The sequence below is a fragment of the Ammospiza caudacuta genome, chromosome 2 (assembly GCF_027887145.1).
Source record: "Ammospiza caudacuta isolate bAmmCau1 chromosome 2, bAmmCau1.pri, whole genome shotgun sequence".
NCBI lineage: Eukaryota > Metazoa > Chordata > Aves > Passeriformes > Passerellidae > Ammospiza > Ammospiza caudacuta.
In genome coordinates this window covers 56,431,884-56,447,111 of record NC_080594.1, presented here as the reverse complement: position 1 = coordinate 56,447,111, position 15,228 = coordinate 56,431,884, and the positions used below count along the sequence as shown (strand labels likewise).

The 15,228-nt window shown below is 46.6% G+C and overlaps 1 protein-coding gene across 1 annotated transcript in view; it reads left to right on the top strand.

Moving 5' to 3' along the window:
• Positions 1-2,147: 2,147 nt before the first annotated feature.
• Positions 2,148-15,228, top strand: part of LHFPL6 (LHFPL tetraspan subfamily member 6) — a 135,974-nt gene continuing 122,893 nt past the window's right edge. The window contains exons 1-2 of the mRNA XM_058800186.1: positions 2,148-2,351; positions 4,759-5,318. Coding sequence (XP_058656169.1) covers positions 4,934-5,318 — 385 coding nt within the window. The 5' untranslated portion in view covers positions 2,148-2,351; positions 4,759-4,933. The remainder of the gene's footprint in view (positions 2,352-4,758; positions 5,319-15,228) is intronic.

The window sequence follows — 15,228 nt, the reverse complement described above, 5'->3', positions numbered from 1 at the left end:
ATGCCAGGCAATTTCTACCCATGTCTGATCCCAACACATGCCTAATTTAGACATATTTATCACAGTTTCATTATAACCCAGGCCTTTGGCTAAGAAAAGAATGACAGACCTCAGTCTTTAAACAATTAAACAGCTATTTAATAACAGTACTCAATTATTCTCTTGCCTTACACCGAGAGCAGAGTTCCATTGACACAGTATTGGCTTAGTATCCCTGTCATTTCAGGCATGGGTAAAATGAATAGCAGGGGGTAGAACACGACGCTGAGCCAAGTGAAGGCATGTGAACAGTGAACAAGGAGTGTCTACGCTCTCCAAAACGTGCACAGCTCCTTGCAGAAGTGCAGACCTGAGAGCTCCTGCATGCTTGGGGGTGGAGGCACAGCACCGGGCGGGAAGGTGATTTGAGGGGAGGATGCTGGAATGGTATGCTGTGGAGCAGGCTCCAGCTCTCAGCTTGGGAAAGTCATATCAGCTCCCTTTCTGTCAGACACCCCGTGGGCACATCCACTTTCATGTTTTGGTGTGGATCAAGGGCATGCTTTTGAAGTGAATCTCCAGATCAACCTCACTTACCACGTTTTATTTTGCCCAGCAGAGGTGAGTACACAGAGTGGATCCAGATAGCAATATAGCAGAAGACAGGTGCCAGGAGTGCATCAGATGCACTCTGAGTTCTCATGGGACCCTCAGTTCACAGACCCAACCTAGAGTGAAACTGAAGAAAAAGCTGTGGAAAAGTGTGAACATAATTTAGGCCCTCAACACGATGAGATCCAACACCAGATTGATCTACATTACTTGCTAATATAGATGTACAGTAGGTGGATGTAGCCTAGGGGTAGTCAGCTGTGGGTACGGCTGCTTTGGGGTTATGCCTTCATTGTCCTCCTTGTGGAGTATTTTATTGCATATATTCTATCATTCAGCCTACATTTAACCCACTTCTTTGATTTTTTGAAGCACATTTCCTTAAATACACTTGAAATGTTAGGGTGGAAAACTTGATCATGCTAGATACTTTCCAATCCATTTCTTATCCCTTGAGAAAGTATGCATTTTCAGTAATATTCTGATTTTAAGACTTTGCATTACAGGGAAAAAAATGGAAGTCTAATTTTAAAAATACAATAAAGTGGCTTTGTAATTCAATTCTGAAAATAGCTGCTGTTACTATTAAATGGTGTAAATGCAGACTGAGTGCAATAAACCTCACTTCCATTTTGCATTAATAATATTAATGAATGGTGTTTAAATTACACGCCAGGACTGTAAAAGAAACATTACCAAAGAGATTTTGCATGTCTGGTGCTGACATAATTTAAACCTGTCATAAAATTGTCTTGTATCTGAGAAATATATTCACGTTTCTGGGCGTAGAGGAAAAAACAGAATTGGAAATGTCTTTTTCTCCCAGAGGCTCGCTGTGCAGAAGGCAAAAGCTCCTCAAAACTTTCCCACTTAAGACACTTTGGGAAAGGGCTGAAGCTGCTGTCTCTCCGCTTGACCTAACCCATCCGGGAGGAGCTGCTTGGTACTGTGATCACATTTACTCTCGCTGTAGACCAACTCGGGAACTGTTGCGATCAAAATGCTGGATCAGCAGCTCGCATGCAGAGACAGACACAGTTCTTATCACACGCACACCATCAGGAGATTAGCCCATATTTTCCCATGTAAGGACTGCAGCCTTCCCCCTTTCCTTCCAATACTCCTTCTCCGCTGTCTTTCCCCCCTCTCGTCTCCTGCTCTTTCCCCCTCTCCGTGCCCGGCTTCACCGCCCCTTGCACCCCGCACTGAGCGGCCGAGCCCGGCGACGCCGCAGCGCTCCCCGCCCCCGCCCCAGCCCGGCGCCGGGACCACCGCTCCGGCCCCGGACCCGAGCCCCTCCCGTGGCAGTGCAGGGCGGGCTCGGGAAGCGGGACCCAGCCCCGCAGCGACCCCGCGGGCCGGGACCACCGCCCCGCCCCGCCCCGCGAGGGCTCGGGGACGCGCCCCCGCTCTCCCGCTCGCCGCTGCCGCCCGGCCCCTCGCCCCCGGCCCCGGCCGCGGCCCCGCAACTGCGCCGAGCGCGGCGGGTCCCGCCCGGGGAGGCGGTGGCGGGGAAGGGGGAGGAGAGGCGGCGGAGAGCGCTGCCTCCCGAGGAACCGAACGGGGGGAGAGAGGAGCGCGCAGAGGAAAGGACGGGCCGGGCTGGGGAGGGTCCCGCTCCCGGTCCCGCCCGCCTGGAGCACCCGCGTCGCCTCCGCGCCGGGACCGCGGTAGAGTCGCTCGGGGCGGCCACCGCCCGCCGGCCCCGCGCCCATGTGCTCCCGGCAGCCGCGGCGGGAGCCTCCACGCCCGGCGTGTCCGTAAGTAGCCCTTCGCTCCCCGGCACCGCGCCTGCCCCCATCCTGGCACTCTTGGACCCTTCGCCGCTCCTGCTCCTTCCAGACACCGGCTCTCCGGCACTCCATGCGCGGCTGAATCCCCTGCCCCTCACGGACCCCCTGCAGCCCCTTCCTTTCTCTAACCGCTGCCCTCCGTCGCTCCCGGTACGTTCATGAGTCCGGATCCTCCAGCCTTCAGAACGTCCTTTCCCTCCCCGACCCCTCCCTACCCTGCACTGCCACATCCCCTGCATCCGCGGACCCTCTCTCCCTCCTGCGTTCCCTTTCCCCGCTCTGACACCCAGCCTGGCCGCATCCTTGCCCGTTGCACCGGACCCTCTAGATTCCCTTCCCTGTTCGGATTCCCAGCCCTCACATCCTTCCTCTCCCGGGCCCCCGTCTTTCCCCTATCTCCCTGACACCCCGGACCGCTTTCCCTTCCCGGCCCCGCCGCTTCCCGGCTCTCCGTCCTCTTGGGTACTGGGATTCCCCACACTCTCGGCACCTCTGCCTTTCCAGCCCGTCCCCGGCTGCATCAACTTTCCCTCCCATTCTGCTCCTGTTGGACCCCCTGTCCCTACAGTCCTTTCTCCTCCCGCGTCTCTCGGATCCCCTGTGCCTCCCAGGTCCCCTGCACCCCCGCCCGGCACTCCCCCACCGTGCAGGCTCCGCGGGCGCTGCGCCCGCTCGCCCGTAGCTTTTCCCTGGCATCACCCCGACGAGTTTTGGTTCCCGGCCGCCGCCTTCCCTCGGGGGAAGCCGTATCTCTCGGCCGCCCCCTCCTACCCCTGGAGGGCGGGGAGCGGGGTTTCGGGGCCGGAGGGGTGAGCCCGCCTCCCGGGAGAGCGCCCAGGCTGTGAGCTGGCGGGCTCCAGGGAGCCCAAGCTGCTGCCTCGTTGGAGCCGCAGGATTTGCCGGGTCATACCCTGGGACTCTCCATGTTGTCCCCTATTTCCAGATGCACCTCCTCCTGCGATTCAGGGAATGGTCTCCCCTAAGTGCTGTGACCCACTTTGGCTTAGACTTTTGGTGCCACGCCAAGACACAGACAGTTCCTTCTCTAGGTGATGCTTCTGAAGAAATGGTGTCCCCCCCATGCCTCTGTGGCAAGTTTTTATCCCCAGGGGGTTTTGGCAGTTTGCAGGTTGAAAGACATTTCAACGGGTAGATAGGTGAACTCTTCTTCAGTAGCAGTATAGGCCTTTTTAATATTACAGAAGAGACTTCCTTTTCTTAGTGTTTTAAAAGTAAACAAAACTTTTGTGTAGTGCACATGGCTAATTTCACATACAGACTTTTTCTAAGTTCCCTCCTTGTGCTGAAGTAGTATTCATTTTATTGCCTTTTCATGAATTGGATTCACTGATTGGCGTCTAATCACGCTTAGAAGAAAAAGCCCCTGTAAATAGCTATCAGAATTAATTTGGCAGCAACTGTGAGAAATGATCATAAATTTACAAATGCAGTTAGAATAATGATCCAACATGAATTTAACTAGAAATACACCCCCAGCCTCTGGGAACAGCATGTAGGTTTCTGTGTCAGTCAAATGCACTTGGGCACACGGATACTGAGCTGAGAGGCTGGGAGCTGTCTGAGAAGGATACAAAGGGGTTATGGCCCCTGGGTTTGAGCTGGGAAGAGCTGGGCTGAATGCAAGCAGGAATATTAAGAGAGACCTCTGTGTTTTAACTGTGTGCCCCTTGAGGTTGTGTAGAGGTGAATCCAAAAGATGTGGCAATGTCTTCACTTACCAGAAGACCACCTGGAGTTCAGGTTCCTGGCACTTTGGGACATCAAGTAATAAAAGGCTCTTTTTGCACAGGGATGCCAAACAACTTGGAGTGCTGGGAAAAATGTCATCTCATATCACTTCTTTTGGGGATGTGTTAATAAATTTTACCTGTATCTCAAGAGTCTGAGCTTGAAATGCCTTAGCTGCTGTTGGTGGTTTTGCACTGAAGCTGCAGGACCATCTATAAAGTGAGGTATGTTCTTGAGGCATTGTAGGAGGAAGGTCTAGCTAACTAAGGATAAGAAAAACCTTATCTGTTTTTTCTATCAGTACTGGAAAGATTGGGACTTAGAGTGGAGAAAAGTGAGGCAAGTACACAGGAGACCCCTGAAGGTGGCTGCAGAGCATTCCTGGAAGTGCACAGCAGCCTGTTCCAGCTGGGCTGCTGGCTGCCACCATCACACTGACCACAGAAGCTGGTGTCACTGAGAACGATTGTAGGGTCTGCTTGCAAGGGTGGGACAGAAAAGTGACATGACTTATTCAGAAGTCTCCTAGGAAGGAAAAGCATTCTGGCAGACAAATATTCTTTTCTAATGTCAGCATTACTGAACTTGTATTTTCCTCCTTTTTTGTGTTTTGTTATTTAATTAGGGACCTTTGACTTCATGATGGGAGGAAATATACCCCCGGCTCTCAGGATCCAAGCTTCTCCCAGTGTGAGGATTTGTCAAGGCTGAGAGATTCCGGATTATCCATAAAGCTCCTCTAAAATACACAGTTACTTTTGTGTCTTCCCGTCTTGAGGGGTCTTGGAACAGATACAAAGATGGCCTCCAGCCTCACCTGTGCTGGCATCGTCTGGGCCTTCCTCTCCTTCCTCTGTGCTGCTGCCTCCTGTGTTGGCTTCTTCATGCCCTACTGGCTCTTGGGGTCCCAGCTGGAGAAGTCTGTTTCCTTCGGCACTTTCCGGAGGTGTTCTTACCCGGTGCGGGACGAGAGCCGCCAGATGACCGTGATGGTGGAGCAGTGTGGCCGCTATGCCTCCTTCCAGGCCATCCCGAGCGCCGAGTGGAGGATCTGCACCGTGGTGACGGGCCTGGGCTGCGGGCTGCTGCTCCTGGTGGCCCTGACAGCGCTCATGGGCTGTTGTGTGTCCGAGCTCATCTCCAGGACTGTGGGCAGGGTGGCAGGAGGCATCCAGTTCCTGGGGGGTAAGTGCTCTTGTGGTGAGGGGATGGGGATGTCCAGGCTGTTTGTTTGCTCGTGTGGAGACTCTTCTGGTGCTTTGGGAAGAGAAGGGGGCCATTCAAACCTTCTCCTAGAAGGGAGACCACTTGGCTCCCTCAAGGGCTGAGCTGCTTATGTGGCTGCCTGAATGTGGCCCAAAGACACAGTGGCCCATGGTCTCTTGTGCTCAAGTCTCTGTCTGGTCATTATGTGACCTTTGAGAGCTGCGTGGCAAGTTGACTTCTGTGAGCCAGCATCTTCTCAGCAGTTTTGTGGACTGTAGTCTCCATCACAGCATAGCTGAGTTGGAGGTACCTGGAGAAGCATGTGGGCTACAGATCCACATGAAGCATTGTGGTTTGGCAGAAGAGAGGCTGTGTTGTGTGAGAACAACTTCTCTTTCTCCTTTTTACCCCTATTACTGGCAGAGCTCCCTCCAACTCTGCTCTCTGCAGCTGCATGTATCTGGCAACAAGCTTTGGCCCAGGTTTGAAGTGTGGACTGTTTATCCCTTGTGGAGGTGGCCCACCATCTCCTGGGAGGAGCCCTGTTGGCCTGGCTGACCCATGCCGCCTGCTGATGGTGCCACAGGTTTGTTGGCTCCATGGGCTAGACAGCGTGTGGGAGAATTACCTCTGCTCCTTTTTCCAACTTGTAATTGTGTGGCGTCTTTGTAACTGTAAGAGTATTTGAAGGGTATGAGACAATAAGTAGGATCCACAAGCATGCTTTTTACAGGGCACTTTTCCCAGTAAATCATCACCCTCTTGTCATTGGTGACATGCGGATCAGTGGCACTCACTTTTGCCTGATGCAAGCGCTCCACCACACACACGCACTTGCCCCCATAAGGTAACGTGTTTCTCTGAGCTTTGGGTGCTGAGGCAGTGCAGGTGCCAGCCTTTTTGGGTGCCCTGCAGTGTCTGGTCCCAGCCAGGCTCCCTGGCTCATCCCCCAAAGGAGTGGACTCTTAGTGAAACTCCTGTTTCTCTCCCCTCCAAACAGGCTCTTGCCCTGCAAGGGCAGTCTGGTTACATACCACGACTGCAGCTTATAAGGAAGCACAAGACAAAAACTCCACTAACTGTCCAGCTTGGTGAGGACAGCTGAGGCTGGGAAAGGGCCCTGTGCCAAGCTTTCAGCCAGACGATACCAGTGTAACTCCCTCCTGGCCGCAGGAAGTCTTGTCTCCAAATTTTTGAGTAGTTTCCGCACTTTGGAGCAAGCTGACCCTATCACTTTACCCTTCCCTCAGCTTTGTGACCCACAGGCATTCCCGTGTTCAATCTGTCTGACAGTTTGAAAGTGCAGCAGCTGCTGGAGAGTTAACTCTGCTGGGAGCTGTGGTTTTTGAAACCTGCTCCATTATACAGTTCCAGCCAGGCAGTTGGGGGTGGAGGAGGTTCTCAGTTCGGTGACAATCTGCAAGCCCGCTTTGTCTGACTGTTTTCACTTAGAGCCGTCACAGGATTTAACCACCCCCTCTTTCCAACTGCTGTCTCGGCTCATCTGGTTTTAATTTGCATTTGGCCCCTTTCTCGTGACCACGCTCCCCCGTGTGCCTGTGGAGCAGGGCTGGCAGGCCAGCTCACAGCTGTTTGCCTACAGCCACCCCAGCAAACACAACAGCTCCAGCGCTGGGCACGTGGCCAGGGATGCAGGAGGAACCCTGCTCCCCATGATGCTGCTGTGGGCTGAAGTCATGCACCCTTCTCTGAGGCAGGATGTGGCTCCTGGAGAAGGAGGTGAGAGGTTCCTTTCAGAGCACACCATGGCAACCTCTTGTGCTTGTCCAAGCTGACCAGGCAGCATCCCGTCCTGCCTGGAAGGGCATGAGCAGCTAGTGCTTCTTCTCAGTAGGTGGCAGTTCAAAGAAACATGAACCTGTGATATGAAATGAAAATTGCCAACAACTTTGCTTACAGTTCAGAAATTAGTTACGCAGCATGTCTAATTTTCCCCTCTACTGGCTTTTATGGTTGTCTCGCATTTCATTCAGCACTGCTGGAAGTGTGTAAGAAGAGACCAAAGTGAGGACTGTCATTTTTTAACCTGCTTAAAACATACCTGTGGGGGCACAACGGAGAGGCCAGGTGGTGAAAGCCAGTAATATGGATAAACTAAAGGGACATATTAGAGTAAAGAGGAGTTTCTTAATCCCTCATCAGATGCTTAGCTGCTATAAATCAGTGTAGGTTAATTGTTTAAATAACATGACTACATTTAGTCAGTTGTCTGACTTAGGCCCTATAATTATTATTTTGTTTTATGTCAAGATAGTCGTGAGCTGTTCACCTTATTTACAAACAGGGAATGCCAGCTCTTTGTTCCCTGTAATGCAGTGGTAGGTGTAGTTCTGTACCACGATGTGGGCTTTGAATGTGGCTTGGTGGCAGTTCAGTTGTTGTCATTTTAGCTGGTCTCCACATAGACATCTAATCAAATAAAACCCTTATAAATGTTGGGTTGTTTTTTTGTTGTTGTTATTGTTGTTGTTTTTTTTTTAAATTGTGAAGTAGAACTCCTACCTAGCTTTATGTAAGGAAAAGCCTAGGAAAATAAGCAGCCACTGAGTGATGCTATTAATTCATCCTCTGTGTTAGGACAGGGAGGGTGGATAAACGGTTTCACTTTGTTTGAGGCATCTGCACCCATACCCTGCTTGTGCTCTTGCTCCAATGGCAGAGGATGAGTGTTGGAATAAACCATATTTCTCTTGAAGTTAGAAACCAGCATAAAGACAGGTTCAGTGTAGCTAGTTTATGGCTTTACTTGTGCTCCTTTTGTTTAGGATCCAAGTAAGTTTCTCAACATGATTTAAAAACACAGACTTGAGGAGGAGATAAGCCAACAAATAATGGATTATTATGGAGGCCCAAGAGCAGAGAAGATATACAAGCCACTAATGCTGTGGTGAGCCAAAGCTAAAACTTAGTCCAACACTAGAAGCATTTTTACTGCTGTGAAGACGTGGCAGAGAAGTTTGCTTACCAGAGGTGGTAGGCAAGCAGCCTGATCCTTTTCTTCTAGCGCTGTGAAGGAGGAATAACTCCAAGTAGGTCAGTGGAATAACACCTGTAAAAAAGTAATGCAGCTTGTGTTAGCTAAATGGTGCCAAGGTTTTATAGCTGGGATTTCCCCAAGTTGCATGTGGCAGCTCAAGGGAGTGAATTATTCATGAGTCCTTTTACCATAAATCTGCTCTTCTGATAAAAGTTGAGTGGCAGAACCTGCAAGAAATTGCAGATCTAGGCAGAGTCAGAAGGGCTCTTTGGATATTGCTTGTTCCTATGTATTTAGTCTGTATTTGCTATTTCAGATGATCCTGGCTACAGAGTATACATGTATTTTAAGGTGACTCTGGGACGAAACATGTCGAGTTTCTGTTCCTACTAGAAAGATTGCATCGTAGACTTCTCCCCCCATTTGTAGTTGTGGGAGCCGCTTCCTTTCCCATACATGATCACGTGGCAGCTCTGTAGCCATTACAGCAACTGCTTGCATGAAAAATGACGCTTTTAGCTTTTTCTAAGACAATTTGGTGGTGGGTGACAAGAAATGTCCAACTCCCCAAGGCTAGCCTTTGGTGCAGTGGATGTCAGTCCACAGCTGGAAAACTGCTGCTGTGGTCTCTCAGACCATGCCTCCTGGGCATCTCTCTTGGACTGATTCAAAGAAATGACAGCTGAGGTGGAAGTTATGCTGTCTGTAACCTCTTGAGGGCACAGTCATGTAGATTGATACAGTCTTCACTGATAACATTAAGTGCAGTGTTTCCAGCTGGTTTCCTTTGTGTGTTTGGAAGGCTGAGGCATATATAGTGTAGCTAGAACAGATTGTAGCTTTAACCATAACTATTGAGGATATGACAGCAGGGAGTGAAGTTTAACAAATCTATTGCAAATTGGAGTCTGTAATTATTGATCTTCTTTTCATTGTGCCATGGCAAGTCAATTCCACTTAAATGGAGGAACTAGAAATTTAAAGGTAGGTAGCTCAGATATGACATACTAATTTGGTGAATAGTTTCACTCTCTAAATGCAGAGCAATGATTTTAAGAACATAGCAATATTTTTAAGAACATAATGAACTTAAAGGTTAGCCAGTTTTATGAGAGGCAGTGGATCAAAAGGCACAAGTACTGCAAGGATGGTCAATTTAAAGAGCATTACGCTGGCAAGATGAAGCTTTTCATTAAAGTGGTCAGCACATGGGAATGAAACCTTCACTAGCTCAGAACTCCCTTTTGCTGGGTAGAACAGCTAAACCAAGCTCAGGGTATGGATCTGTGGGAACAAAGCATGGAATAATCTGAGACACCCCTCTGAACCTGACACTATGACCCTGATTCTGAGTGCCTTGTGAGAAGTGAAGCCTTTCCATGATTATGGAGTAGCCATGTGGCTGTCAGCACCTGGCATGTTTACTGTCATCTTTAGTATTCATTGATTGCACTCTAATGAAGCACAAGTTTTTCTACTCCCTTCATTAAATGAACAAAGTTTTCAGCAGGATCTACTCTTCCTCTCCTTATTTCTCTGTCTTGTTTCCCTTGTGTCTCATGGAAGTGCTGAAACTCCTGAAACTATGGTCCTTGAAATTGTTGGTTAGAAAACCTGGAGGTCTCTTGGAGCAGGGGGTGGTGAAATACGCATTTTTTAATTTGAGAAAAAGGGGACACAGTTCCTAACAACCTCTAATTTTGTCTCAGAAAATAAAATGTGTCCTTATGAGAAATAAGCTCTCAGGAGTACATGAAATTGCTGAAGAATCCTTCTCCAAGTGTTGTGTGCCAACAGAGGCCATCATAGTTTCCATCACCAATAAGGTGCTCAGGGCAGGTGTTTGCTGGGTGCAGAGGGCAGTGGAATATGGACTGATCCCTCAAGATGAGGAGAATGTAGAGTGTGGGGTGATGTTTTGGTTCTGTGTTGTCTGTGATGAAATCTCAGAGAAAACCTTTGCAATTTTGGGCTAAAGATTCTAAGGAGACAGGTCCAAACAAAATCTGCAAAGTTAATGGCAAACTAATGGCCAAATCTGACTTTGTGGGTGAGATGATACTGAAGTGTAAGGGATGAGGAGGAAAAAACACTAGGTCGTGGGGTCATGTAGAGAAGCTCTTCCTCAAAGGATTTGCTTGGAGAAACAGTTAATAAGAAGAAGCTTTTGGGAGAGATGAAGTCACTGAAACAAAGTTGTATTTCAAGAAGCGTGGCTGGCAGTTAAAGACAGCTCTGAAGTTCAAGTGGAACAAAACAGTCTTGGTTCTGAGGCAGGCTAAGAAACGGGCTCTGGGGAGAGTAGTTCCAGTTGACTACAGGAACCAGAAACTTCTGGGAAAGGTTTTTGTGCAGGTGGAGGAAAAGGCACTGACCAGTAACCATTATTCCGTCTGACAGCTCAAGTGAGGCTTTCTGCTTTCTGCCTGGAAGACTCAGATCAGCATAATTTGCTCCCTATAGGGAGAAAATGTAACTGAGAAAAGCCTTGTGGGAACAGGGAAGATCTGAGATGGTCAAGGGACTTCTGTCAAGAAAACAGTGACCCCACACACTTTTGTGATTCCCCCAAGCAATTTCATCCTTTCCCCCATATATATATTCTTGCCATCTCTTCCTGCAATTTGCATCTGAAATAAAATAAAGATAAAAAAAAAAAAGAGGCAAAAATGTCCTGTTCTTTCATTCTCTTCAGCCTAAAAATATTTTTTGAAAGGCTAACTTTTGGGGGAGAGGCAAGGCAGGGTCATTGCTTCTGTCAGGCTCTTCTTGACCTACAAGTTAGCTGTTTGGGGCTGTTTGTCACACCTTCTTTTCATTGCATGCAAAACTTCAGTGGCTTTGCTGTGCCCCTGTAAACACATGATGGGGCAATCCTCATCCTAGACAAAGACCAGCTGCAGGCTGGGTATGATTCCAGCATATGTGTGCACATTTAGACAGTGCAAGAGAGGCAAATGAAAGGACAAGAAGCCTCACCAAGGTAACAGAAGAAGAGAAAATAAAAGTGACACTCTTAAACGTTGCTAGTGAGTGATTGTGTGTCATGTCATAGGCTCCTTGATTCAGCAATAATAAAGTCAGCAGAGAACACTGTGACTGCTTAGTCTGAGGTCTGCAGCATCGTGGGTCATAGGACAGCCTTCACATAATTTCAGTTTGAGCTAGAATGTATCTCTGAGAAAAAAAATCTTCTGGTCTGAATTTAATTAAGTTTGAGAAAAGCTTGATCCCCATAAGTTATTCCAGTGGTGAATTACTCTGACTGCTTTTCTTCCAGATCATTAATGCAAATGTTAAAAATGTAGCACCAAGAATATATCATTGCAACATTATGCTTTCTCAAGGAATATTTTGTCTTTTTTTTTCTTTTAAGATCCGACACTTAGGTTGCTTTTAATCCATTTAAGCTGCACTTTGTTGTGGTTTCTTTACCAGAACAACCTGTATGGAAGCTGCTTTGTAGCTGGTGTGTTTCACACTAGTTCTTTCTCCAGTTTTCTTTAGCAATCTACCAAAGGATTAAATGCAGTGTATAGTTTTGCAGCTTCATCCCTTTTCAGCTAGACTTTGACTTGCTAAACTGAATCCTCTGACTGCTTGTGCCAATGTTCAATCTTTGCTTCTCAGCACTACAAGGCACCTTCACATACTGTGGCACAGCTAGAGTCAAATTCTTGGATTTAGATTTGGAGTCCAGAATAAGTAAGGCAGGGAAGTTCAGGACAAGGGAATTTGGACAGTGAAATTATCTTAAAGATTCTGTAGCATATGTTTTATTCAAGATAAGCCAGCTCTCTCTCTCTGCTGCGTTCAGATAGGAGTTAAAATATGAGACAAATTCAGGATTGAAGCCTGAATGTAATATATGAACCAATGCAATGTATGCCCTCTTTCAGTTTATAAAGGACATTGTGTAGATTCCTACTCCCTTAATTAGGTAGGGACTTGCATTACTTGAATCTTTCCTGAATGCATGGGCCATCAGGTCTGACTGATAGGGAATACAATTACTTACCTGAAAGAGGTAAAGAAAGGTACAGACTTAGATTCTGTACATTTTCAAGAGATTATACTGTTTTGCATGGTTGCCTTCACCTTGGTCACAGAAGTTGCTATAGCAAAGCTGCTGCCTTGCTAAAGGCTGCTGCCCTGACAGATCTAACAGCACAGGTTTTTGTGAGATTTTCCCTAAAGTCCCACTGAAGAAAACATGGTTAACAAAGTTTGCAATTTAGGCTAACAATGACCATTTTAACAAAACAGGTTAGCAAGGAAGGATCAGTAATAAACATTACTGGTCCTAAGGTGCAGAATCAGTAGCTCTGAGGAGGCCATCCCTACCAGCAAGGTCACAAGCAGTACAGACCAGGCTGCTGAAACAGAGGGGATGTAACTTGAAGAAGACAAATGATGTGGAGAGTAGCCTTCATACCTAGCTGTCTTAGCTTTTAATTCTGTTCTCAACTACTTCAGATAACTCTTCTTGTGTTTCAAAATCTTCCTTAAAAAAGCATCAGGTCCCTTACAGGCTGCAAATTTTTGTGTGTCCTTTGAAGTCAGTGACACTTAGTACAAATTACATCACTATTTCTATTCTAGGATTATTGGATTTGACATTAGTCTAAAACAGGTGTGGTTCTCATGATGACTTTCTTGTTGAAGAGCTACCCCACTGAATTAACTTGTTTATACTGAAGTGTTTTGAATACATATACATTTTGGTTTTTTAAAAAATTACATTAATCCTAATATAAATTTTGACTAAATACAGAGGAAGAAAAAGCCCCATGCAGAGTTTCAGCCTGGAGCAAATTCTGCAAGTAAGATTTTAGGTGTTTTGGAACCACATTTAAAATGGAAATTCTGATGTATTAAAAAAAAAAAGATATTGCGAAAATACTGGGAAGAATCTCTTTACTTCTCTTGTTGTCTTAATGTTGAATGTTTTGAATATTGCTGCAGCTGTGTTGCGTTTAAGCAGAATTTTGCATTAAGAACAGAATTTTTGATCTAAAGAAGTCCCACGGTGCTGTTTTATTTATCTGTAGAATGAAGTTCAGTCGTCCTGCTTTTTTATTAGAAAGAAACAATGGTGCTCAGCACTTCTGTGACACTTTTCATTTCAAAAGGTTTTGCTTGTGTAACCTAATGGAACTTCAGAAAATGTGAGGCAGGGGACCAAATAATTTATTTTGCTGGTGTGGAGTCAGAGTAAATTCAGATGTACCTCTTTTCAGGTCCTTTACATTGGTGTTGATTAGAGAAGAACCTGGGTTGGAGTTAGCAATTTTGTTTCTGCATTGAAAGATCTGGCTTATTTTGCTTCCTGAGATATTTCAATGGATATTTGAATATTGCTGGCAACTGCATTTAGGCATCAAAATGTTTCAATATTTTCCAGTGCGAGTGAAGTCATAGGGCCTACAGACAGGACAGAATTGTTCTCAATGGTGTAGTTTCCAGGATTTTGTCCAGTCTGGTGTTAAATGTTTATGTAATTTGTATTTTTTTTCTTATTTCTCTTAGGAAACTCAGTTTACCATGCATTCCACATGGATTTTTTTTTCCACAGTATTCAACCTGTGTTTTCTCTTCCTTGCTCACATCCTTTTATTTCTCCAATACACATTTTTGCCTTCTAAGGACTTTGGCTTCACAAAGTAAAATAAGGCAGTTTTCAAACTCCATCATTTCAAGGAAGTGAGGAGTAGAACTCGAGAGCAGCCAATGTATTGATTCCATGCAGCAAGCAATTAGGAAGGAATGTGGGGTAATTAATAAACACAGGGTGTATTTGTACAACCAAAACTGCAACCACAGCTGCTTAGCTTGTGGTGACCATCATGTTGGCTGGGTTCCTGCTCAAGGATTTCCTTTGGCTCTGTGGAACACCTTTGTTGACTTCAGTGATGTTAAGCTTTTTATGCTGTGCAAGTGAAGTCCTAAGTGACATTCAGATCATATGAAGAGGGCCTTAAGTCACAGAGAACCAAGAAAGGATCCTCTCCTTGTTTTTGGGATGACTCTGCCACCACAAGACATCACGGGACAGAGGGGCAATATTGCATTTGACAGATCCCTTCTAGAAGCTGTCCTGCATCTTCTCAGGCATGAAAAATTGGGCATGGTCACTGCACCCTGACAATGCTGGTGATAAGGCTGATTCACTGGGCTTGATTAGATCTCCTCTTTTGCTTGTTCCCCTGTCAGTCCCCTGATGTCACAGGTACATCTGAGAACAGAGGCAGACTTTTTCCCCCCTCCAGACTGGCTTTTCCTTAGAGCCTGACCTGTTGAAATCAGCAGCAGTATTCCGCAATGGAGCCCAGGGGAAGAGAGGATCTGGAGCTCAGTGCCGTTGCTACTTGTTGTGACTAGAGGGATTTGGAGGAGGTTGCTGCTGTGTGACAGTGCAGAGACCTTCCTGGGATACCATATTCTACCTAATTCCCCAGGTATAGAATATTAATTGCATCAGGACTAACACCTTAGCACAAAACTCCTTCTTGAGAGGATTGCTGTACCATGAGCTGAGTCCACATTTTCTCGCATAAGCCTGATAAGCCCCAATCTTTCATAAGGACTGACCACGTTGAATTGATTTTCAGGTACAGTTCTTTACTAGGAGAACAGACTTGTGTAAGCTTGGCAGTAGTTTGTAGGAATATGAAGAAGAATTATAATGAATGAAAACCTAAACAATAACTTATTAGAAATCATTGTTATTTTATCTTGTAGCAGAATCCAAAGAGCTTCAGAGAGAATTAAGCAGATGTCCTAGGTTGACAAGCAAGTGAGTTTTTCAGGAAGTTGTAGCCAAACCAATACAGAAAATACAGAATTTTGATAAACACAATATAGTTTCTATAGTAATGTAAAGATGCGACC